The 27052-nt window shown below is 38.8% G+C and overlaps 1 protein-coding gene across 1 annotated transcript in view; it reads right to left on the bottom strand.

Moving 5' to 3' along the window:
* MACROD2 (mono-ADP ribosylhydrolase 2) overlaps window positions 1–27052 on the bottom strand; it is an 892593-nt gene that overhangs the window by 672385 nt on the left and 193156 nt on the right. Inside the window, exon 5 of the mRNA XM_009634665.2 lies at window positions 24025–24054. Within this exon, the coding sequence (XP_009632960.2) occupies window positions 24025–24054 (30 nt within the window). The remainder of the gene's footprint in view (window positions 1–24024; window positions 24055–27052) is intronic.

The raw sequence follows: 27052 nt of genomic DNA, 5'->3' as shown, positions 1-27052 counted from the left end.
CACCCCAAAGCCACAACTTCAAAGGAACTCAAGCTTTCATTAGTTCTAGTATTCCTAAAATAACTTGGTTTTGCTAGTGGCTTGATGGCAATAAAACTTACAAAACTGTCATTTCTGTTCTGGAAAACCCATGTCCTTAATCAGAAAGTTAATTCTTGTGAACATGTGTGATTAATGTACAACACAAAAAAAACCCCACACACATTCCCACTCCCTGCTTTCACCAAAGCAAAGTGCTGTGTCTTCGTAAATGTAACTGCTACATAAGAATTGTTTTAAATAGCCTCAACTTCTTAATTTCTAAAATAGACTCCAAGATTAGCTCAGAAATCACAACTTAATATATTCACTTCACATCATAACGATTGCTTCTTAAGATTCTCTTACACAAAAATCCTCTTCTGAATTAAGAGAAAAAAAAATGGCTTATGGTACGTTATGCCTCAAATATTGAAAACTAGTTTTCAAGAAACACACATACATTAGTAATCAGTAACAGCAGTAAACAGCACCTAGGTATTGCCTAAAAAGTATGCAAAATGCCATCCTTTTTTAGGTTGCAAAGCTTAAAATTGTGAGAAGCGGCCTCGTTTTAAAGGAGCTTACAGATTTCCCAACAGTGTAAATTTGACTCTAAATAATACGTCGTGATGAGTGAAAGGGCAGACAGGGGATGGCAACACAAAATGGCGAGCCAAGAACAAAGTATGGGCAGTTGAGTCTTAGGGGGATTTATTTTGAGAGAGAGAAAGAGAGCGCACGTGCATCTATGTAGAAACAAGAACTTCTAGGATTCATATTCACAGAAGCAACATCTTCCATAGTATAAACATGCCAACCAGCCAAAGTATTTGTTTAAAGCTCCTCTCGATGAGTTGAAAACTCCTCATGGCTTAGGTCCATATTGTGGCATCTGAGTTTAGAAAGGACAGATATGCCCTCAAAAGGCAATTAACCAGTGCACTTTGGTATCGTTTATTCAGAAGCAGGTCCTTCCAGTCAACATTTAAACTGCAGCATACTGCTTCTGCAAGCACAAGGTCAGAAAATTCCCCAAAAAGACAACAAACTAAAAGCTACAATGCTGAATAAAGTTCTAAAAGACATTCAGGAAGGTGATTTCTATGTACACTTTCTCCTACAATGACTACAATCTTCATTGTACTACATGAAGCTACTCCTAGGGATTGCTGTGGTACTGAATACAAATCAAACTATACATTCCAGTATCTCATCTGAGCATGTAATCACTTGACAAATCAATCAGCACTCACTTCACTCAAAAATACAAAGGGACAGATTCACCCCCTGGTTCCAGATCCGGGGGGATCTGCAATCAGAGACTGAGATGAAAAGAGCCCCAGGCTTCTCCTGTTTCTCTGCTCTGCCTGTTCTGCTTCAGGCAGTTCCAGCACAAAACGGACTGTATCAATGCCACTCACCAATTAAAAGGAGTCACACCTTTCCCTCATCTGGCTTTTGAAAAAGTCTAAAAGCCAACATGAGAATGGGAGATGAACTGGGGTGAAACTTGGTGCTTGGGCTTCTTGTATGGTACCTGTCCTCTCTGCTCTCTGGCCCGTCGCCCGTGGAGCTGGGGAGCCACACACCGCATAACCAGCCAGGAAGGCATTGTATTCCTTCTTAGTGAATGTATAGAAGTTACAGAAGAGAAGTAGGACAGAAGCATTCTACCAAAGGCAGAAATAATTTTATCCACAGGCAGTCTTGAGGGAAGAAGCGGCCTTATGGATGAACTAGACATGAGGCAAAACTTAAAAAAACATGAAACAGTGCTGGAGAAGAAGGATGAGTAAAAAATTCTGTATAATCGAGATAGAGTTTCTATTTGGGCTACCCAAAGCTAAGGGGCAAGCCATCAACCCAGAGATCAGTTAAACCTTGCTGCACAATTCATTGCAGTAGACTGCATGTCTAAATTCTGTGAAACACAAGTATTTAAGGAATTAATTTAAAATTAATATATTTTTACACTGAAACGGGAGAAATGGTGTTTATATTCTTAATAATACGTTTTCACGGTGGAAAGACTGGCTTATAACAAAACCAAAGTAGTCATTACAGTATCTGCAGAGATTGTGCCATTTTACTGCATGCTTCAAAGTCAGTGTTTGAATCCAAAGCACTCCGGTCCTTCCCAAAGGAATTTTGTAGCAGGTGGTGTTAATAATCCTTGAAACAGGATTCTCTTTTGCTGCACCAGCTAAAAGTTAGGGGAAAAGGGATTATGACAAAGACTTCACCTGACCCAGTAATGTCTCTGTCATTTGTCACCTATCATGTCAGTTTTAGAATAAGCAGGTATAACATTTCAATCATAATACTGCAGATTTACTTCTACACCTGCCAAGGTTGAAGGCTAATGTGCTCTTAGAGAGCCATTCTCCTGCAGGAAAATATATGGAAATTAAAAAGAGATACATTCTGCAAGGAACTGTCAGTTTTCTTGAGGGCTTTTACAAACCCCTTTTCCTCTGTTTAATCATTGGGGGGGGGAGGGGGGGGAAGAGAGAAGGAATGGTGAGGTAGAGGTCAAACCAGAATGTCTCCCGTGAAATATCTGTGTGACAGTTTTCTGCAGTCACCTTATTGAAAGTAACACTGCTTCTTGTCTTAACACGAATGCTTTCTAGTTTTCACTTATGCTGATTGCTCATGCAGTAAAAAATGTCTGGGGCAGCAATGTCACATCACATAAGGAAGAGTTGAAAGATATGATACCTTTCTAATATCTAACCCTAAAGTTACAGATACATCAGAGGCATTACTTTGTCATTAAGGTCCTATCTTTATAATAAATTAAAGACCTTTGGACCCATATTATAAACTGGAGTTATACAAGTACATAAGCAAAGCATTTCACTATCAAATATGTACTTTTCCAAAATGCAATAAAAATAATTTATTTTATGTGGGACATTCACCAGACACGTTTTAAATATACCGTACAAATTCTTGGATGTTTTCCCATAAATATTTGAGGTATAGATGAAAAATGATAACAGACATTAAATAACTTTAATTGGTATATTTAATTCGTTTTAAAGTATTCAATAAATTTCCAGACTTCTTTCATCTTTTGAATGGCAATTTAGTACTTTAAAATGCTACAAGATAGGTGTTTCCACATATTGGAAAACAACTCCAAAGGGCAAAATCACTGTATTAGCAGCAAGTTTAGAAAATCTGTGCCTAGAAATCTAATGTATTGATTTTTTTTTTTTTTTTTAAAAAGGAAAAACAAAATTTTCAGGAGCTGCATCAGATCAGAAAGAGATTTCATCTTCTACTGCTACTGGCCAGAAGCAGAAACATTAATCTAAAATACCCTTACCTTGAGGCATTCAGATATAACTGGACAGAGCTACCGTATGGATTAGGTTTATGAATAAAATTGTAATTTTCAAAAATTGTTATTTCTATCAAATTCTAGTCTGTGGTGGTTACCATATCACCAGATACGTTCATTCTCTCTCAGCTTTTCCACTCAAAGCAGACTATCATGACCACCTTAGTCACTAAACCCAAATTTTACCCCAGAGACAATCTGCATTCCCATTTTCAGACCATAAGCAACTTTAAACTCAACAGAAGTAGGTGCTGCAATACCCTGTTAGAATACCAGGGCACTGCTCTTCACATGTGCAAAGAAAAAAAAACAATCAGCATATATTCAGTTTAAGTAAAATGACTACAAAGATTTCAACTACACAAATTATATACAATTGTCTACGATTTTAAAACGCTTAATCCTTCAGCATTTGAGAGAGATGTTTGTTTAAAATATTAAGCTATTGAGGAAGTACCTTCTGGTGCTTAAGCTCTACATAAAAAAAGCATTAATATATTTTATTACTTGCTTTAAGCAGACAATGTCAAGATCTGGTCCTCAATGAGTAAAGTGGAGGCTATCTTACTGTACTAAGGCTAGCATCTTTACAGAAAAAAACACCACATTTCAGGAGTTTTCTTCCCCCGTGCAATTTATTCCTGCCCACATTTCCTAGTGCTCTCAATCCCACACTTGGGTTTCCTGTTCTTCCCACTCCCTTTCACTCACTTGAAACCATTCTGTTCCCCTTCCTTTTGAGCCCATCTCCCTTTGTCCTTCCATCTCCATTGCTCCTATGAATCCACCTCTCCTCCCACTTCTGCAATTTCATATTTCTTTCACAACAAAACAAAAAAACAGACAGACAGGGAGAGAGAGGAATCCCCCCAGAAATTCCCCCTTAAAAATGGAGAAATAACCCACAAAAAAAATTCAGGGAAAACAATTAATAACCCTGCAACTGTACAGAGCTCTGTTGTTCAGTATGTGGCATTAGACTGTTATCTTTTGCCTTTTTATTTATTTAGACTATAAACCAAACATGTTAAGATCAGAGATTCAATTCAGTAGGTCAGTTATTTGATTTCAGGAGGTGAAGATGGCTGGCTGGTGGAGTTTAGGTGGTTTAAGCAACTACTGCAAAAAATAGTCAAAATTAAGCTTCCATCAAGGAGATGCAAGATTCTTCCTAAACTCATCATCTTAACAGCACCCTAGCTGCATCAGCAGGATTACTTACATCTTGCACTACAACCAGTAGCAATCTGGAGTGCTCTGCAGTGTCTGGTTGCCATGTAACTATCATCTACATCCGAAGATACACTCATGTCTGGAATAAGAACTAAGCTTTTCCCACGTTACTGGCTTTAACCGGAGTGTGGCTTCCCCTTTATCCTCCCCTCTCTGACTTCTCTGCTTCTTTTCTCCAGGCGCTGAGATTAAGTGCCTATATATCAAAGAATGATTGCCAAGGAAAGCAAAAGTTAGATTATCATCAACAGAGAGCTCAAGCCTCAGTCCTTACACTCCTCATACGACTGGTGTCAAAAGAATAAGTGCTCCGTATGCCTTTAGACACGGTCAGCCTCACGTACTCTTGTCCCTTCACAAGGCATGTGTCACCAGCCTGCAATGAATAGTGCAAATGCACCTGCACACGTCTAAAAATTTAACCTGAAGTTCACATTAATAATGAAGCACTCCAGGTGGTCTGCAAGCTGGGACCGTAATGAGGAACTTTCAGTGACACACTAGTTATCAAATGTTGAGCCAGGTCACTACACATGAATAAAGCGATCTCCTGAGAAAGATGAAAGGAGAATTATTTTTTTCTTTTTAAGAGAGATTACACTTGCCTTCTGTAAGAAGTCTGAAGAAAGACAATGTGCTAAAACATTTAACTTGATTAGACCGGAATGGAATAAAACACATCAAGAACTATCAAAGGAGCAGAAAATTATTCTGAACTGTATATGCAACAGTGACTAAATCCCGCATGGTGCCCTCTCAACCCCTGCTGACAACAGAACTCTTAACTGTGGTTGCACGGCTTGCAAAACTGGTGGAAGAATGACGCTGATCATTCTTGTTGCTGCTGGTGGAAGGAAGCAGGGGCACAGGGAACATCAGAGGTGATAGCACCGGCCCTGGGAACCGGGAGCACCTTTCTCACAGCCCACTGCCTGCCTCTGCTCACCACTTACTGATTCCAGGGAGCAGGCTGCCCCCAAGCTCTGTAGGGACAACCTTCAGGAAGAGGCATGACAAGCATCTGAAGGAAAACTAGGGTCTCCTACAATCTGCAAGGGCCTGAGCCCTCATTTGCCCTGCTTCACACCTGCTCTGTCCCCTGGCAAGCAGGAGGGATATGAAAACTCTCTGGGACTCTTCACAGGGAACCTGCTCAGGTCAGAGGATGAGGGACAGAAACTGCCTGTGAGGTATTGCTCCTGTTTAAAAGAGGCCAGGCAATACATGTATAGGGAATAATAAACACAGGGCACAAAACTGATGTCCTATGTTGTCAGAAGGCCTTCATACAGCCCTGGATGGGAGGTCATTACAGGAGACAGCCACATAAGCAGCTACGTAACAGTTCGGATCTGTTCACTCCCATGTATTTTAGACCCATATTCTCCCATCCAGTACAAACCTCTGCGTTCTTGCTGAAACAAGGCTTTGCCCTTCCCTAAGGAAAGGCAGAAGGAAGCAATGGCATACAGAAGGCAGCTCATTCATATAGCCACCTCAGGCACCCCTTTTCATCCCACAAGGAGAAAACAGAATCAAGATCCAGAAATGAGAAACCTGGAAAGGTCTTAAGCTTTACAGCCTTTTCTAAATTTTTAACCCAGCAGCTTGCCCTAAGGGAAAATTGCTTTTATAGCTTTGCCGACTGAGAAAGAAACGCCAGTTATTGTAGCAGGGAGCAAAGAGATATTGGATTGCACACTCAGCAACCTGTATCATGACTGTATAGGAGTAGGCTGATGAAACCTGGAAATGGGGAAGGAATGAAAGAGAGCAGGATGGTCCCCTAAAAACTTAGCAACACTAGGTCTGTTTGACGTTCCCTACAAATTGTCGTATTTCTGTGACTAAGCACTAGAACAATACAATGATGTTATAAATCAAGTTCAGTTCAGACTAGAAGAGTTCTTCATATATTTCACAGAGGGGTATAGTTCAACGGGACAGAAAAATAGAAGGAGTAAATCTCTGAATTTTGTTTGTACCTGATCCTGTAATCAAAGGCAAGCAAGCTTTTACTGTTTTCTACCCTACTTCTTCATGAAAAAGGTATTTTGGTGAGATACCCAAAGATATAATAATAAATATCCCCAAAGATACAATAAATCAGTTGTTCTTCTCCCTAAAGATAATTAAAGCATTATACAGAAATTATGGGTAAGTTTCCTTGCCAATATGCACAATTCAAAATCAACAGCATTCAAACCTCTTCAGAAAGATGAACACATACGCAATCGTACCAGCTTGAAAAAACAAAAATAAGTCTATTTACTGCATGACTCTGGAAACTAAATGTAAAGCTTTCCCTGAGAGAAAGCCAGCTCCAGATCTTATGAAGCTGTTTTAGCTTAATTGTTTTGAGATGTAAATGTAAACAATGCAGAGTGACATTCTTCATTTGGGAGAAAAACCAAAACCAAAGAATAAACACAGTTGCTGGATCTGAAGCAAGCTGTTCACTGTCCTGAAATAATGTAACTTACTTAGACATGTTTTCATGCTGAGAAGCTGGAGAAGCCAAAGTGTTGCTTAAGGGCCATTTGAGACACTTTCGCACCTAATGAGGCCAGCATATTTTTTGCAAGATAGTCTTTTTTTTTTTCCCAAGCATCCCTACATAGAAACAGATACCAACTTCTGAAATATTGCAGCTTGTGTATTATCACCCACATAAATCACTGTACTTCTGGGGAAAAAAAACCAAAACAACAAAACACCTGGAACAGGAATAACAGAAAAACAAATCTAAAAGCAAAAAACTTACAGGAACTAAGTGACAAGTTATTATTGCCATCAGTGTGCAGGCCTGAATGCTAGAAAGAATTAATCCTGACACTAATTCAAAGACTTCTATGAACTAATACTAAACACACCTATTTTAATCTTTTTAAAATTCCTTTTTAGTAAAACCTGACCACTAACTCTAGCAAGCTGTTCTAAGAAGTCAAGCTTACTATTTCCCACGTCACCTGAAACATGGTCTTCTGTCCCTAAAGGGCTCTTTCTGAAGAAATGGTATGTTAGCATTCATTACTGTAACCCATTCATGTATATTTTATTTGTGGGTTTAAAGTTTTCAACCACTTTTCTTTGATGCAATGCATAATCAGTAGTAGTTAAAAGACTACTTTTAAAAAATGGAAGCCTCCAAACAAATTTTGTGATAAAACCATCAAAGGAGTGGAGTTTGAATTAACAGCCTGAAGGGTAAGAAACAAACTGAACTTGAAACAACTGAGGTCTCTAAGAACAACGGCAGGGATGGGGGAAATCTCTACCATTAGCAACACTGGAAAGCTTAATTCAAAACAACTATCAGACAGCTTCTTCGCTTATCTGGATCTAGAATTAAAACCGTGGATGCTGTCAATCTTACACCAGTATAAATGTGAACCTTTATGTTTCTATACTGAAAATGGTTCAAGAGTCAACTGTAACATCATACTTCACAGCCCAATGAAAAGTGATCACACAGGATCCTTAAATGAAAGGTAAAATATTTCAGGTCACTATTACTGACTTGTGGTCCATAGAGGGCTTAAAATCCTACTTCGAGGGAATCCACGAAAGGTAACTTAGAGAAGGCAGCATGCTGGCAGCAGGCTTAAACTCACCGTACATACAGGCCATACTTCTACTACAAAATGTATAGTCATTCAACAAATTAGAAAAGGCTGAAAAATGCTTCTGTAGACAATTTGCATTCATTAGTAATGGGAACGCTCTATGGGTACCTTACGCATCAGTCATTTATCTAATTTTTCTATTACACCTAATGCCAAATGTATGTAAATACAGATTACTAATGAATGACTAGAAACTAGAAAGTACAAGCTTTACTATTTTTAATTAATAGATTAAAACAATTACCAATCTACAGGTGAAAAAGTTTACTGCAATTCCTGTTCCCTTTATTTAAAAATTAACATTATAATTTCAAAACATTTTGAGAGTTACTTGCCTCTGAGCAGTCTTTTACATCATTTCAAAGCTCAGGTCCTTGAGCTTTAAAAATAATACTTGAGTTTATTATTCCAGGCAAAGAATTCTACTGAAAACTCTTTCAATGTTTGAACAAGCATTGATGAAATGGTGGCAAAAAGTTCACAGCCAGGCTGGCAGTCACAGAAGCAGTTTTACCAGCACTCCGCGAAATTCAGATTCAGACAACAGACCCCTACGTAGTTCAGACCTTTTCAAATAGACAGGGGCAAATCTGTCATGGAGTGTGGGAAGCCTGCCAACCCTCAGAATCAGCAGTATAGCTGGGAAAAGGAGTCTGAACTATTGCAACACCTGAAACCAAAAATGTAGAGCTCATAAATAGTTCTAGACACATTTAAACTAAAAGTAATATAAACTTTTAGTCCTCATTAGCGTTTCCTATGTATATCAATCAGAAATGTTAATAGAACTCCTTGGAACAACCAAATACTGTATGCATTTTTTTAACTGCAAAATTAAAGATACAGGAAAAAAAGTCTTGCATAACACAAAGATAAAAGGTTTCCTTCTGAATTCAGCTACTGTTAACATTTGCACCTGGTGCTTACATAATTAAATACAGAAAACAACAATTGTACCCTAAGAAAAACTTAATTAGATTAGGCATGTAGTAACAAATGCAAAATTACCATCATTAGTATGTCAGTGTTCTACGAATGGAAATGCTTAACTGCCAAGCCTACAACTCTCATGTCTGATTTATTCCCACACATGAGGAGGAGACAGCCATTTGCACCCTTTTGTAATTTCAGGGCAACTGCATCCAGGGGAGATTTACTCACAAAGGAGCAGGCAGGAGTACTGCTGTCATCTTGTCTCTCTCTCTCCAGAAATTCAGAAGGTGTACTTTTGTTTACATTTTGTGCTACAAAAGCAAAATCAGGTTGGGCAGCCTGGAACAAACTAATGAATCTACAAATCTCTTATGTGTCCTGATCCTTCATCATTAGCCTTGTGGGCTACTTCACAGGCACCTGCTTTTCTCACAGATGAGACATCATGAATGACATGACAGATTCCCCCCCGCCCCCAAAGCAACAGGATGAATCCTTTCAATTCAGGCTTAAAGCTGTAACAAAAAAAACTAAAAAAAAAAAATCCAGGGAAAAATGTTTCAGTGACATAATGGTATAGATGCACTGGAAAAGATTACCTACAGAAGTTGCAGAGTCACAAGTAAGAACACAATGAAGAGTTAACAAGTATCTACCAGGAGTGACCTAAGCAAAAGTGATACTTTCCAATCTAGCCTTGCTTTCCTCTCATTATATATAGAATCTTTTAAAATAGCTGGAATACTCTTACCCAGACCTGCTAAAGATTAGCAGCTGTGATGCCTACGTCCAGAGCCACATGAGGGAAGGAAATGATCCCCACAGTTATAATAAAACAAGAACTTTTCCAGTTGTCTTCTACCATCTTAGTTAGGGGGAACGGTACTCACAGATCTTCCACAAGCCCACAACCACGAGAGATCAAACTCAACATGACTACATACAACCAGGTACATCATGGCTTTGGGAACCCAAATGTTTTATTTCACATGAAATGGGCACGCTGCTGTGCGGCCCAAGTTTGTAATTCTCTAAATGCCAAGATACTTTAATTTGTCAGGAATTAATGTGAGCTTAAAATGGGTATTTAAATGCTTTGTATATTTAATCAACTTTCCTAAATTATTAAACTGTAAATATTCCCTGAGTATTAGGGCATTAGTTCACTCTAAAAAGCTCTTAAAGACTACAGCAGCCTTCCCGGATATTTCATGCCTGAGAAGTTATTTAAACATTACCACTGAAACTGTAAAGCTAAACAAGTCTTCCTCACGGTGTCTCCCCTGGCAGGCCAGATATTTAACTAAAGCTAACACCTAAAGCTAGGTAATAAACTGCGGCTTGGTACCGGTTCCAGAGTAGACCTGATACAACTTGTTCAGTAAGAAGTATTAGGTTTTAAATAACATAAATGAAAGAAAAAAACACGTAATTAAGAATTCAGATTGTTCTTCTAAAACATAGAACCATATGCTTGATGGCAAACCTGTCACACCCACCAGCGTCGACTCTCTGCCTTCCTTGCGCTGCAATACTAAAAGCCTGCAATCACATTTGGCCTTGCAAAAGGAAAAAAAATCCTTGCCTTTATTAAGAAAACCCAGAGAAGCACTAGGCAAAATTGTGGTCTGACCTTAAGCTTTACCATGTAGGCAAGAAATAAAAAACAAGAAGCCCAGTTTATGAATTTTTGAAGCAAAATTCACATTAAGATAGTATGGGGCATAGATACAATTGTTTCTTAAGAAAACTATAGATACATAAGGTTACCCAGCTGTGCAGCCATGAAACATATTTTTCTTGATTCAATAAGGAACTATGGCAACCAAGGGTACTATGGCCTCACATATGCTGCAATAATGAGACATAATGCAGGGTCTTCTGGGAGCTCTCCCACAACTGTTAAAAGTTTATAGCATCAAATTTGGGAATTAATTTTGAAAAAGAGAGAACCCTATTTAATATTTGATGTGCATTGGTACTTTTTTGCTTTATAATGAAACAATTTCGGGAGAAGAAGAAAATAATATCGCATATGAACTTTACAGTATTTGCTTAGTATATCCTATTTGCAGATATCATCTTATTTGAATAATCATATGTTTGCAATTTTCCAGCTCCTGATGAAAAACTGACCTGTCTTCAGAGCAAATTTCCTTCAAAACTCACATATGACTGTTATCTGTACCTGGTGTTATTAAGAATATTCTTTTTTTTGACACTCGTTCCACTAGTTATCTACATATAAACTTATACATGTAAGAGGTCTCATCTCAGTCCATGGTGAGGTCATGCTACTTTTCTTTTCTGTAAAAAGTGACTCGAAATAATTGTCTGATAAATCTGGCGATTCTTTGTCCAGCTGTCATTTCAAGGGAGAAGTTTTCTGCTGAATCTTTTGTTCTCTGGGAGAGCAGGCAGTCCTGGCTGAAACGCTAATTGCTTGTAAGCCCAGAGAAGAGGCTAAATTCCACCGCAGCTGGGTTATATCTGGATTGAACAGGGGCCCCACCCTTGAACAAATAATCCCCGTGGAGAAATTATTGCCCAGTCATCAAGGGCGAAGAAATACAAAGAAGGCAGTAACACCAGGGGTTTTATCCTTTTACACCGACAATACTGCCTTCATTCCTACAGGCAATGGAACAGCAGACGGGGTGACCACCATGGTACAACTAGGTTGGGCTAACCATTTTAAATCAAAATTGTGATTAAAAGATAAACAAAGATGACAACTGTAACTGCGGGCTTTCATAAACTTTTTCTTCACCTACAGCAATGATGAAATTGGCAGTTCTCTTTCATCTGCTTGAGAAATGAAGTCATGTGGCTCGACAAATTACTGCCTGTTCAGAACACTTTTCCCTTCATCCCAGTACAAATGGGTGAAAGGAAGGAGAAGGGGCTCTACTTGCATTTAGGGGCAGATGGCATGTTTCAAGATGAGAGAGACTGGTGACTAAAGCTGTGATTAAGATATGGCGTAAGAGTGAAGCTGGCAATGAAAGGGCACAGGCTCATGAATTCAAAGAGAGAATCTGGGAAATTGGCCTGGGACTGAAACTAAACCATTTCCCAGCAAAGAAATCAGACTGTGAGTCAGGAGCAGAGAGAAGCCGTGACGGGCTAGACACACAGACTAATTTTGAGAAGGTAAGAAGTTAGAAAGGGGACACTTGCTCCCCGCACCCCAAATGTTTGAGAACAGGGTCTTGCATTATGATCTGCCCAGCAGCAGAGGAAGTTATCACTCATCTCTTCCCCTTCCCACTTGTTTCCACACCCATCACTCCTCTCTGAATCAGCTCTCTGCTCCTTAATCACCTCAAAGCAAACTTCTTTAAGACCACAGCCTGAAATTGTCTAAGTAAAAACTCTCCCTAAAACCAAACCCTCTTTAATATGTAAATTTAGGCCAACAGAGTTTTGAACGGATGCAATTAAGGGAGAAGTAGACTGTAAAATGCGGATAGTGGGACTGGGAACACACAGTAGAGAAGAAGGTGGGAATCTCAAGGTGAATTTCAGTTGGACAGTTTATAATGTTGAGTTACGTCCCAAGTTAACGTACAACTTCCAGTTTGCAGAATTTACCAGACGTACTTTCTGAAATTTAAGGGCTTCCATTTCTTTACAGAAATTAGTGCCCTGTTGCATAGCTTGGGCCTTAAAATTAGAATTTTTTTCCCTCCTTTTGATAAAGATAACAACATTCTTTTGGGGAAGACAAATATATTACCTATGAAATCTTTAGTTTACTTATAGAAATCATGCACCAAACTGGTAAGTAACATAACAAATACTGGTTTGGAGGCCAGAGTTTAAGTACACAAAGAGTGAAAGATGGTTTATGCTTGGAACAAAGAGGATGACTGAGATGAGGTTCCAGCTGGAAAATCATTGCAATTGTACACTTACAGGCAACATCATAATACATATATGCATAGAGACTGCAAGCCTGCAGGCAACTTTAATTTTGGCACTTCCTAACTTTAAGTACTTGGTTTTGCACCTTAGTAACATTCTTTTAACATTGTGTGCATACAATACACTCATAGATCACTCAGCCAAGACATAATTGATTTAATCATCCACATTTGTGAATGATTTGTGAAGCTTACATGAGTTTGCTAAGTTGCAGCCCTGCCCAATAGAAATTAAAACAGATGCCTCTATGAAGCCCAGAGAAACAAGCTTATAATGTAAAAAGAACAGACTGAACTGTAACAGTAGAAGTGTGACAAAAAATATTTTGTTCTTTGCTACTGTATATGTAGCCAAAACTACAACACTACAGATCTGTCAGTCCAAATGGCAAAAATCTGATTTTGAATTTTAAAAAGATAAATTAGCTTTAAAAGAAACTTGAATGATAAACCTTACACAGTACGAGGCATCTACATAAGAATGAGGAAAAAGATGTAAATAAGGTGACTTTGTAAAGAAAAAAAGCTCAACCATTTTACACATACTTGTAAGGTAGCATTTTTAATGGGAGAATCACTGAAATTCTTCTGCGGTTGGAGGAGGCTAGATTTGGTAGATAATAAAATTAGATAGTTTCTTAATCCAGACAACTGTCTTTTCGTCATCAAAAAGATTTTTAAATGCTTTGTTACTAATACTACACAAATGCAAAATAAAAGTAAACAGCCCTTAACCAAATACAGAAAAGCCCCAAATAGGAACAGTCAATCACTGTTTATTTAGAATTACTAATGGCAGTAGCCTCAAATACATCACATTTTTCCTATATCCAATTTTATCTCCATTAGTGTAACACTGGTTAGCACTAAATTATTTCCAGTTGGTGGTCCTTCTGCCATTACTTTAGAGAATTTTCTGTATAACCAATTAAGGTCTAATTGTCAGAAAGTTGCTCTCAGTAGAGTTTGTTTTCTCTTTTTCCAAATACCACCCTGTTTCTACCCATGAAACTGGTACTAAAATAAAAATTCCTCTTTCTTCCAGACAGGAATCAAAATTCCTACTTGCAAAACTGATACAGGCATTATGAAACCCCAGTGAGTTTTGTTTTGCCTTCACAGAGCTGATTTTTGCTCTCTTCTATTTGGACCTTTTGCAAAACATACCGTTTCCTTGTCTCATTTTCCAAGCTGTAAAATGGAGAAAACAGAGCAATTAGGATAAATGCACTAAAGGTCTGTGGAGCATTTAGATTCTATGATAATAATGCTCATACAGATGAGGTTCATCATATGTTTTCTTTCATTTCAAAGCCGTCTTCAGCAGTTCCTGTCCCTGGTTACTTCACACCTCAGTTTACTGTTCCCCCCCTACAAGTTATTTTAAAAATAAAGTCTAAATTAAATCTACAAAGTGATTAAGGCTAAACTTGAAGCTCTAGAAAGACCAGGGGTGGGGGAGTGGGGGTGGTGGTGTAAGGTTTTTTATTTGTTTCTTAAATCATTTTAGCATCATTTGTAGCTTGCTGTATGGCATGAGAATGAAAATTAACAATTGGAAGCTGCATTAGCATCCAATTTTATCAGTTAGAAAAGATGAGCAACTGCAAAGACAGACTTGTACATGCAGGTTTTCCACTGGTGTCTCTTAAAAATCAGTTCCACGTATATTAAGAGTTTTAATCCTTCGTTAGCAATCTCACCACATTTCTTTTTTTTTTTTTTTTTTAATAATGCCGAAAGTTCATTCCACTTTACACTGTTAGATAGACAGTTCTCAAAACTGGAAGGAAGAGAACTGCAAAGACAGCCACACTGAAAACAAAGAAGGACAGATCTTTCCAAGACTCAGCCATCTTGCCAGCTGCTCTGCTGGAGATTTTCTTGGCTTTTGAAAAGCTGCATGTTATAATCTGTAAGCATTTTGCACAGAACAAAGGAACTCTGGAAAAATGTGATCAGCAAAGAGCGACTCATAAATGAGTGGTGAAGCTCTGGGGAAAGAGCAGAAAATTTGAAATAGAAGGTGAGAGGTGAATGCAGACCTGATTTCATAATCCTTCATTCTGTGCAGCAAGAAGAGAGTTGTAAACTCTTTCTGTAATTTCGATACTTGATTTTTCTCCCCTCTATTTTATTCAAGATTTTCCTCAAAAATATGGTGACTAAGAAGTAATTGCTTTCATTAGAAACAAAAAGAAGATACTATTGTAAATTCTTTCCATTACAGGAGGTGGGGTGTTAAGAACGATGACAACCTCCAGCCTCTGACCTTCGGGGAATGCCAGTTTTCCTGCCCGAGTACATCAGCAGACATGGTTACAGCTATCTTCTTCCTCCAAACAAGGGACAACAACCAACAAGGATCGACAAATAGTTGTTGCCATTTTTCCATGTCTTGCTGCTCACAGCTGTATAATTTATATACATTTGATATACATTTGATGTATAAAGTAAGGGGCTTAGAGATACTTTTAAGGAACTCTCTGCTGATTGAGATCTCTGTTTTATATTTAGGCATACCAGTGTGAAAGCCTCAGTAAATGGTCTGATATTCAAAAGTGCCTCTATGTCTCCAAGTCAAGTACCTCCATCACTCCTTTATTTCATTTGTTCTCTTTCTTTTCAGCTGTAAAAATAAATAAATGTGTTTAGGTGTTTTATATTGCATTTCACATTTTCCTCCTACTGAATAGTCAGTACTTCTGTTACAGGACCAGGAAAAATAGCTGTAGACCTTAAAGCTGAAAAACAGATTTAAAAGCACCACCACCCCCGTTTGAGCCTAACAAAACATGTCTTCACTGCACTGCTTGCTTCGTTCTTATCTCAGCAAAAGGGACACTGTCGAGACTGTTAGGCCTGAAACTGAACAACCTTGACAGGTGTCCCAATTTACAGATTTTTCTTTAAGGAAACCAACCAAATGCTTAATTTAAAAAACTATATTCTGCAGACTGGCACATGTATATACTCGAGTGCCCAACTTCCTCTATTCTCATCGTAGCACACAGCCACACGTGTCGCTTCCTGCACTCCCAGACTCTACTTTCACCCTGGGAGCTGTGCTCTTCACCTTCAACTACAGGGGGAAGTCTCAACAGAAGTATCCTAAGATGCTTGAGCAGCACCTTGCTAAATGAAAAAATAATTGCATTTTCTGCGTGCAAGACATACATGCGAGACATAGACATAGCTGTTGTCTCCATGTAGAAAGAGTATTTAACATTTTTAGAGCATATGTCTAATTCACGTTACAAACATACCATGAATTGCCTTATACATCATGTGATATCTGTGGATTAAGGAAGGTTTGTGATCTCTTGTCCTAATTTGCAGGTCCGTCCCATAACGTGAAACAAAAAGGAAAAAAGACAGACATTCCTTACATAACTGCCTGCCTTTTCGGCTTGGATTTTTATCAAGAGCACCTTAAATTTTCAATGACCATGAACTAAAGGTCTTTCCCAGTCTAACAAAACTAATGCCATACTTTTATTTATACACACATGCATGTGTGTCTGCACCCACACACACACTTAAGTCTGACTTTCTGAAAAGACTGCAAGATCCAGTCACAAATATATATAGCGACATGTATATATATAAATATGTATACATGAAAGCCATATATATATGGCAGAAGCCATATATGTACATTTTTCAGTTGTGGGTACATAATTACCTCATAACAAAACTAAACACAACTAGGAGAGTCAGTGTGATAGCCTATCTGCATCAGAAAAAGGCCTCACAATTAAGTGGGAGCTCAGAGTGTTGTGGACTCAGCATTCAGTAACTGATGAGTGCAAAATAAAACATCACCTTCTAATGCCCAATTAAGTCAACACAGCAGCAACACTAAAATGCTGAGGAGAGCAGTGAGTAAGTATGCCTGGACTCACTAAATTTTAGATTATTTTCATGACAGAAACATACAGTCATGTTCCTATATCACTGGCTGGAACAGGAGAACCACTTTAAAGGTGGTGGTGAACAAGTATTTTAAAGAAGTCATCGTTGAGAAAAATCATTTATGTGCATCAACAGCTATATGTACATATTTGAAACTTAACACCCGATCACATACCTGTATCAGATCCTGTAAATAGCAAAATGTAATTTATTTCTTTCTTAAGTAACTGCTGGGAAAGTGTAATTAACAGGATACAATTAGGCAACAACTAAGAAATACTTAAATCAATCCAGAGACTTCCTGTTTATGATTATTACCCATAACTACAAGAATGCATAAAATGACTGAAGAAAGGTAGCACTCTATCTAGCCAAAGTGCAAAACACATATCATTTATAAACAAAAACAACAAAAAGCAAACAAAAAAAGAAATTCTATAAAGTACAGTAAACATTTAAATACCGTCATGGCAGGTTGGGTTAAGGGTCTTTTGAAATAAACTATGCTTATTTATTTATAGAGCTACCATCACTATATCCCTAGATGCACTACAAAATGAGAAAATCTACTAATTTTAATTAAAGCTGAACTGAAACTCACATGGAAATATCCATTGCAGTAACAGAAGCCAAAAAGCAAACATACATACACAGACTGAAGAAAGAAAAAACATTCCAAGAATAACTGACCTGTAAAGAAAGGCTTTGCTTACATAGAAAGGTTGAATAAATTCTATAAAAGCGGTTAAATTACAGAGAAATCTATTTGCTTTGATCTCATCCAACAAAAAGCTCATAAATAATAACAAGATTTGAACCAAACACCTTGAAAGGGTTACAGTCTACCCTGAGCTACTGGGCTACCAATGGAACTAGTATTACAGCTGTACAGAAGGAAATACATAAATGCATAAATATTAAATTTTTAATTGGCTGATGTACTGTCACAGTGAGGGAACTGGCGGATACAGCCCTCTCAAACCCACTCTATTTACAGAGATGAAAAAGAACAGCATGCAAATAGTAAAAAGAGATAAAACACTTTAACAACACTACAGAATTGCAGCAGCAATCTTCTAGCAGAAAGGGATTAATTAGCAACAAAGGCAAACGGTCATTTGCCTTAAATTATCAGTTCTCCTACACGATCATTATTCGCTAGGAAAATCTTTGTACCTTCATAGCTATTATCTAAATACCTAAGATACAATGACGCAGTGTACAAAGCAACTGAAAGCTTTTGAAGCTAGTTGAAATCCCAGATGAAGCACATTTGTTCCATGAAGCCATTTGTTGCAAGCACACCCCAGTCTGACAAACGTATTTGACATGATACAAGAAAATGCCAACAGACCGACATAAAAAAACCACACCAAAATAATAATGCTTATTTTCTTGATGAAAGAATCCTGTCACTGCTGCTTTCCCAAACTCTCTCTTTTCCTCTCAAGGGATGCATTCATGTTATGCACACGTCATGCACAAATTTGAACTTTGGATTTAAACCCTTGCTTCACTTGCATTTAAATTATGTAAATATCAAGCCCAAGCCCTGTGAAATCCAAAACAGAGAGCATCTCATCCTGGTCCAAGATAAAACAGGCTTGTCTTCTTCCTGTTACACATTTTGAATGGGCTAGTGTAGGGCCAGTCTAATATTTAAAGTATTCTCCTTTTACATTGCTATGGGGTGCTTTGCAAGTTGTCTCATTCCTGACTCCAGTTTTCTCTTGTACAACTGTCACTTCTCAGGGTCATGAATATTCATTTGCCATGTAAGTTGATGTCAAGTTACTATTCAGACAGTGAAAAACCTCGGGGTTTTGGTAGAGATTTAACTATCAGAAGGAGGCTGGAGATGGTTAGCAGTGCATCTAAAGTCACAGCCATCGAGAATCAAAACTTTATCCCTGGCCAAGGGGAGGGATGCTAGGAAAAGATATTTATGTCAGCTGTTCCTACCTGCCACTACTGACTGGATAATCACTGGCTTTTTGAACCCATTAGTCTGCAATTAATTGACAAATAGACAGGGTGGCTGGCAAATGCCAAGGACTTTGTAGCAGCACCCTGCCAGCAGTTATCCTCTATTTCTACAGCATTAGCAGCAGCCGTGATGGTTTTGCTACACACCTGCTACACCCAAGCTTGAAGACAAACAACTCCACAATCAATTTGGACCCACGTGGTACAACCCAGATGCTCAACCACTGGTACCTAGCACTGACCCTGAGCTGTAATTCCAGAAAGGTTCAGATGCCCACCTCACCCTGTGTCCTATCTACCAGATCCATGCCTGTATCGGGGAGACCCCACCAGGCTGATGTGGAAGCAGGTGCTTGCACGTAGGCCAGCGTAGCTGCTCACATTTTGAAGTGGCATACTGACCCTCGCACAAAGTCCATCTCCTCCGTCCTGTGATTTTGTGCTCAGGCTCAGCAAAAGACTCCAGCCATCGAACATCTTGTTTCCCTCCTGATAAGCCTGTTTTCCAAGATAGAAGTCAGTCTGTCTTTCCTAGCAGAAGAAAACACTTTTGCCACTATTACAGTTCTAACACAGAGGTAAAGGCAAACAAAGAAGGCAAGCAAATCCCACTTTCAAAATGGAGTCTACCCGACAATGTACAGAGAAACCCAGTTCCCTACTGTGATCACGAACACAAGTTCCCCATGCTGTAACAGTTGCTTAAAATGGCACGCCTACAAGCGGTATCTTGGCAGGCTGGAGAGGTAGGTCTGGTCTACATTTAAGATATGCTAACATACTTATGGCTATATAGCAATTATTTTTTTCCATGCCAGCAAAAGCCCTAGAAAAGACAGAGTTACACTGGCCAAGAAAGAGAGACAGAGACGGAGAGAAACAGAAAAGCAGTCAGATCTTTTGGGGAAACCAACTTAAACCAGGTCCAAACAAAGCTTCCAAAAGACTGTGAATATAACCTGTCTCCTCTTGGAGTTTTTAAGGACAAAATTATCACTTTCAAGTGCATAGCTGACGAAAACTACTTTCTAACAGGACACACTAAATGATGTCTCCCTTCCCCAACCCCAGCATAGGCAACAAAATCTTGAGGGGGGTAAATCCCTAGCTTGCTATTTTAAATATACCCTCAACTTAAGGTCAAAGAAAGCAAGCCAATCCAGAAATCAGCATGCAACAAGAACTTGATTACAGTCAGCAAATGAAGTAAAAGAAAAAAGAACCCCAAGGAAAATAACTGAAAACGAGGTGGGGACAGTGGGACACAAAACCCCCCAAACACACAGACTATCCGAAACCATAAGGAGGGGGAGAAATCTCAAGTCTTGCCCACTTTACTTTAACAGAGTACATGAAATCACATACTTTCATTCCTTGACACAGCTGTAAAAGAATGTAAAGAAAAAAATTGCCATGCAAAATAGGGTGTTTCGATTTCTCAACAGCCAAAACTTCATGATACATTTTTAAAAGGGGTCACTTTTTCTCAAAATATCAAAACTTTTTCCTCACTCCCTCCAAATGCAGGTTATTTTCTTAATAATTTTAGCCTTTGCACTGTTGAACGTAATGGCAAAAATAATATACGATGCACAAATAAGTCATAATGCTCTGTGCACGTTAATAGGAGCAGTGAGATGCTGAACATGTGATAAATCTAAACCTGAAAGCGAAATATGCCTCCTAATTAAAAATCAATTATTAAAACCAGTAAAGAATGAAAAAGAAAAAAGGCTCACTCACCAAACTCATAATGAAATCCTGGAATTCGGAATTATTTGAAAAGCAGAAAGAAACCTTCGACATCTATATTTAACTAAAGATTCTTCTAAGACTCTATTGTGGGTTTCTTGATTTTATGATTAAACAGTTCTGTGAAAAATTGTTTCTGGTATCTTTTGTGCTTTTATCTCTTCATTCCAAATGGTCATGAATATGAATAGACAGCATTCAAATGGCAAATGCAAGAACAAATCATTACTCTGGCTCTGGGAAATCAAAGTACACGGATGCCCTGATGTGGCTCTGAGGTAACGCAGGGATGATAAGCAGCCACCCAAAACCACCAGCACCTGAACTTACAACCAAGTGCACTGTGTTTGCTGACATCTCCTATCGGACTCCTCAACCTCCAGAAGATGGTTTTAATGTACGTATTGAGTAATCCACAAACATTAAATCAGGGTGTTCAAATAACCATTTCCAAACATTTTGTGTTCAATTCTAGAAAGATTTCAAAGATGGAAGAGCTCAAAAGCAGATGAAAATCACAAAACCTGTTGCATGAGCTTGGACAAGTGGAAATTTCTGGTTTTCATTTTGTGTAAAACTAAGATATGTATTCATACCCCCAGCAGTGACAGAAAGATTAAATTAACGAGCATTACTGAAAAGATCTGAATGCCATTATTGGAGAAACTACACTGATATTATGCATTATCATAAATATTCAGCATCTGCAATCAAAAGAAGGCTTTGGTGTTTACGTATATAATAAAGTTTTAATAATTCACTAGCAATATTTCACACAGAGTGCTGCCACCAGTTCCTTCTGGAAAAAGGAAAAAAATATATCCAGAATCTAAAATCCAAACCCATTCAACTGGAAAGGAAATGATCCCTTCTACAGTGAAAGGCACGTTGCCGGTAACAAGTCATTTTTCCGAGAGGTAGGGGCTCCAGGCTTCATGTGCCTGCGGCAGGCGGGTGGGCCACCTGGTCCCGGCGGCGGGCGGGTGGCCCCGCCTGGGCTGCCTCCATCTTGTGCTCCCCTGAGCCAGCTCCAGCCTGCAGACCCCGTGCACCCTTCCCTTCTCCAAAAGGGCACAAACAATGCATGCACCCAAGGATGGAGGCACTGACACCCCACAGCAGCTGCCCAAACTCAGGAGTAGTTTGGGAGCAAAATTCTCAGGATTTTTCCTCAAAAGACTTGGAAAACCTAAGCGAGTGCACTCTGAGAATGCATCGGCCACCCTGCCCAAGGACAGCTCACAGCACCTCCAGAGCACAAACGCAGCCCCTCCAACCATCAGCACTCAAACTCTAAGCCATAAAATAGTCAAATTTGCTATTTTACCTGTGTCTCAAGCAAGGGGGTATGTTGTTATCCTTCCACTGCGAGTAAAGGATCTGGGGTTGTGCTTCACAGGGTTTTGCAGGGACTGCAGGGAGACCTCCTCTGTGGGAAGGTGTCGAGGCTGCCCTGTGCTGGCCACAAACAGTTCCCCAAGGGACCCACCGTGTGCCAAAACTCACCCTGCCACAGGAGCTTCCTCAGGCCACTGAAGAAACGTCCTTAAGAAATGGTGGTAAAATCCAAAACAATGTCAGGGGAGGAGGAGAGAGGGGAGGTGCAGAAGAGAAGGTGTAGCAGCACACTGACCCAGCCTTGTGCTGCCATCAGCCCTGAGGCGGCGGGAGACCAGGAAGTGGCAGGAGACCAGGAGGTGACAGGGTGGGCAGCAGGGGTTGGGGGGAGGTGGTTTTAATTGCCAATAAATTAACTTGAATGATTGAAACTCACCCACTATTAACACATAAAGTACAGGAAAAATCCCAGCTTGACTCACAGCATGGGCTCAACCAGCCTGCCACAAAGGGAGAGCCACCTTATCTAGTGGCACACTGAACGGACATCAACTTTTGAAGTATGGTCCAGCTGAATAAATACCATGGAAAGTCAATAGACAAATCCTTTCAGCGGCAGTGCTCTGGGAACCTGACTGGAATTTGAACATTTGCATTTATTTGGGTTTTTTTGGTTTTGGTTTGTTTTTTTTTTTTTGACATTACCAGCTTGGAGCAAGCTCTGGAGAGGAGGTACAGGGATGGCTCCACAGGAACATGAATGGCTAGCGAAGGATTACCTTTTAAAGGATTATCTTTTAAACAAAGAAAGATTCTGTATACTGCAAACAACTAACTCGAATCAAAAGAAACAGATTAATCCAACAGGATTACCAGGTAAGGCATCCCTGTACTTTAATGTCCGGACACACAGCTGAGAAACATGGACCATTTTATTTAGATGCCGGGGTGCAGTTGTCAAGCACTTTTTCATGGTCCGCAAATAAGGGAGGCCTGTTCAGTTAAGGCTGTTAAAACAAAAGCTTTGACGACTTATCCTCAAGCCTCACAAGCAACAGAGATCTTCTGTCTTTTTAGAGCCCTTTCCTTTACCCTTGCATATGTAAGCTCTGATCATCAAGTCCTTTTAACTCCAGCCAGGAAGGAAGATTAGTCCCTGCCTGTACCTCCTGCACTGTGAAATTTCCAGAACTGAGCTCTTTTACTTCCCTCTGGGAGGCAAGGGAAGTCACAGAAAACTGCGATCAAGCTCTTCATGGTTTTTTTTTTGTTCTGAATTGTTAACACTCATGTAAGCTCTTACGGCCACGGTACAATGGTACTACAAAAAGCAAAACAGCATTGATCTACAGCACCCATATATTTGGAAATAACATCCCATATGTGCACTTGTGCGTCTCTGTCTTACTAATATACATGTTGGTAGCATCTCTTAAGCGCACCAGAGATAGATATTGAAATCTACTTGAGCATTCTGGTAAGCAGAATGGGGTAAGCAACAAATTTTAAAATAAAGTGCAAAGATAAAACCTCATTAATTTACTAAAATGAATTTTTACCATGTTTTAATTATTTATTTGTTTTTTAAAAAATATTTATTTAACATGCATTCAAGGTTCCCTTGAAGTAAATTAAATAAAAATCCTAAATACTTAAACACAACATAACATACAACAGTTCAGTTCCTTTATGTTTCAGTGATCCCCATATACAGGCCAGCCCTAGTCTAATCCAGAGGTAAAACCAGGTTCCGAAGCAGTCATACACCCTGTCTCTTGATGATATGAAAAGTTATTGGCTTTGGTGAGTTTTCCCAGCTAATAATTTTACTTTTCTACCTTTTGTACTTCCCATATATTGTTTTACAACCAGCTAGACACTACATTTGCTCAGCATGTATTTAACATTTATTTAATAATAAACACAGCATTAAGCAAAGACTCACCTCCTCCACCTCCAAGAAGGCTGGAATTAGCTGCAAGAAGAACAGAAGGAGAATTGTTAGCATTGAGCTTCCGAAACATAGGTGGAACCAAAACAGAAGATGTTTCACAAGAGATTTTCCATTGTTTCAGTAACTTTGCTATTCTCCACTTATCCAAAAACATTTACTGCAAAAACAACTGTTTATGTAAATTGCAATTGCAATCTTCACCTTTGCACTGTTTTGCAATATCTTTGAACAAGAAAGCTAATAAATAAAACTGTAATACAATTACTAAAGCTTAATGTGTTGAATAGCTTATGAAATTACAATCTTGAATTTATAATTCTATAAAACACATTCCTTTTTGATTACCAAAAGAAGAAAAAAATGTTCAATTTTAAAAAAACTTAAATAGACTTTGATACAACTTCTGATTAGCTCTCCTTGTTTTCTACAACATGGGACCTTTGAGGACCATGATTAGAAACCTTGGCCCCATTGATATCAAAGGGTGTTTTACCATTGTATGCAATTAAGTTGGGATTTCACTCAGTATGCTTAATTGCCTCTGTACTGTAACCATCCAGCTACCCATGCCAGAACGGATAAATCACTTATGGAAAGCAATTTTCAGAGCATGGTGATACAAGATGGTCCTTCAAATTAAGCTAGCACAACTGGAGCCATGCCAAACATTTTCCTTTCACTGCCTAGGCAAAAACAGAGGGAAAGGCTAGGCTTCTAAGCCTGCCTTGAGTATCGTATTCACCCCCCAGATGCGTGGGAAACAAATCCCTGTCCTATTGTAATACAGATAAAACTTGGTGTAAAAAAAAGAGTGTAAGGGATGGACACAGGTATTCCTTATTGCTTGCTGATGAGAGAAGGAGAAGAAGATGTCAAACCATTTCCTGCTCCAGGACAAGGCTAGATGGCATGATACACAGGAAAAAAGTAGGTATTTTCCAGTATCCAAACTTTCTACTGTTGTAAGTTATTGTTTCTGTGATTTCCCTCTGCTTCCTACATAGAAGACTGTAAACAGCAAATTCCCTGCTGTTGTTTTTTCCCATCACTTTCTTGATTCTCTCACAAATCAGTTAACTTGGTCTTCCTTGTTTCTTTTTCAGATACTGTACAAACATCTTTGACTGAACATCCACTTTCAGCTCAACCATTTGCAGTCAGCTTTCCCTGATACTGCAGTGAAAGTGTCTTCACTGAAAAGCTAAATTTCCCGTCAAAGTAGCATACCCAAGATCTCTGATTTATAAAGCAACATACACCATTAATACTATTATCTTACAGTGACTCAAAAGTAGCTTTGTATTACTCAAAATGCAATGCTCTTTAAAGAAGTAAATAGCCAGCATAGCTGACAAAATCAAATCAAAATAAACTGCCAATGACAGGGTCAGTTATCCATCCTAGGGCAGGACTCACTCACTGAGTGAATTACTGAGACCAAGGGATGTTCTCATGCATCTTTCTGATCCAAGACTGGTTCTAATACCCTGGAAGGAGTGGAATATTCCTCCTAATACTCTTAGATGGAGGAAAATTGGGCAAAAAAAATCTTTGTTTCTAAAACAAAGCTATTTGTAGCCATTTCCAAAGAAGTGCCTGACTTCCTTTTTGTCATCTGGATTCTTCCTTCACACACAACTCAGTAAATCAGCTGAAAACTATCCACTATTCTTTTTGGTTCAGACTTGTGATACATCACAGAGGTGAACTGGCTCATGGAGAGATACACAAGTGGCAGAAGGGCAGCTAGGAAAGAGAAGATGGGGCAACACAGTTTGGAGAAGACAGTGCAAATCCTCCCTTTTGGCTGTCACATACTGTTATATTAGCTCAAGATCCTTAACTTTCAGGTATCTGTATCCCATGAATCAACTATGTTGCTAGGAGATCACTGTCACAGTTACTTTGCTTTTGCATTGCATAACAAGACCACGTTAGACTCTTGGTTACCCTCTATAAAGTGCTAGCAGGCAACAAATACTGCCATATATACATTGCCTTTGAAAAAGATATAATGATGGTAATAATAAATGTGTGCAGATGTATTGCAGAGTGCCACCAAACCTCAATCTTTCTATATTTACCTGCTCTTGCCCTCACTGAAATTTACTATTAAAGAGAGACACAAATTAAAAACAGCCCCACATATTTCTATAGCAGCTTACAAAGGACTCCTGTAACAGGTTAATATCACCTTCCCTGCAGTAAAGCAAGTATATCCAATCCAAAATTCAGCATACTTTGCACCAAAAGAAAATAAAAGTAACAAACGGTCATCTACTGCCAGAAGTTTGCTATTAAAGATTATTCTTTTTGGCACTGTAGAATGCACCTACAATTACCATTCTAGTTCCTGAATGAGTCAAATGCTAGGATTTCAGTTATTATGTTTGAGAGACTTAAGAGACATAGCTAAGATCTGCTATACCTCATTGTATCCAAAGTTTCCACTGCTAAAAAAGTTTCTTCTAATACTCAGCCAACATCCCCATTGCAAACCCTCATTCACCGGCTTCCCAGAGAATTATGTTTCTCTCATTAACTTTCCCTGACAATGTTCATCTTTCCAATACTTTCTAAAATTTGTTAATAACATATAGTATAACTCAGCATCACACACTTCTCTATAGAAACAGCAAAAACAGTTCAAACAGATTTTTGGCTGCAATGCAGCTATTACAGCTATTGAAATTGCGGTAATAATTCATAGGCACTTTTTTTTTTTTTAAAGTATTATGCTTGACTATTAGGAGGAAAACCAAATCATTTTCCTATGATCCCAGGAAAGAACATGACTGAATGATATTTACAGCATCCTTTCCAGAAACATGTGTCGCTCAAAAAGCAAGAACTTTCATTTTCAGGTTTTTTTTATTGTACCCAAAAAATCCAATAAATATACCTCTCTTTCCATTTTTGGGAAAGCCTTACCATTAAAGAACTAACTCATCACTTACCACCTAGAGAATACTTCCCCCTAGCCAGAGCTGAGGATTCTCACCTGGGTTCAGAGAGGAGG

Source organism: Egretta garzetta, unplaced genomic scaffold (assembly GCF_000687185.1).
Source record: "Egretta garzetta isolate BGI_Z169 unplaced genomic scaffold, ASM68718v1 scaffold252, whole genome shotgun sequence".
NCBI classification, from domain to species: domain Eukaryota; kingdom Metazoa; phylum Chordata; class Aves; order Pelecaniformes; family Ardeidae; genus Egretta; species Egretta garzetta.
This window is presented reverse-complemented; position numbering and strand designations above follow the sequence as displayed.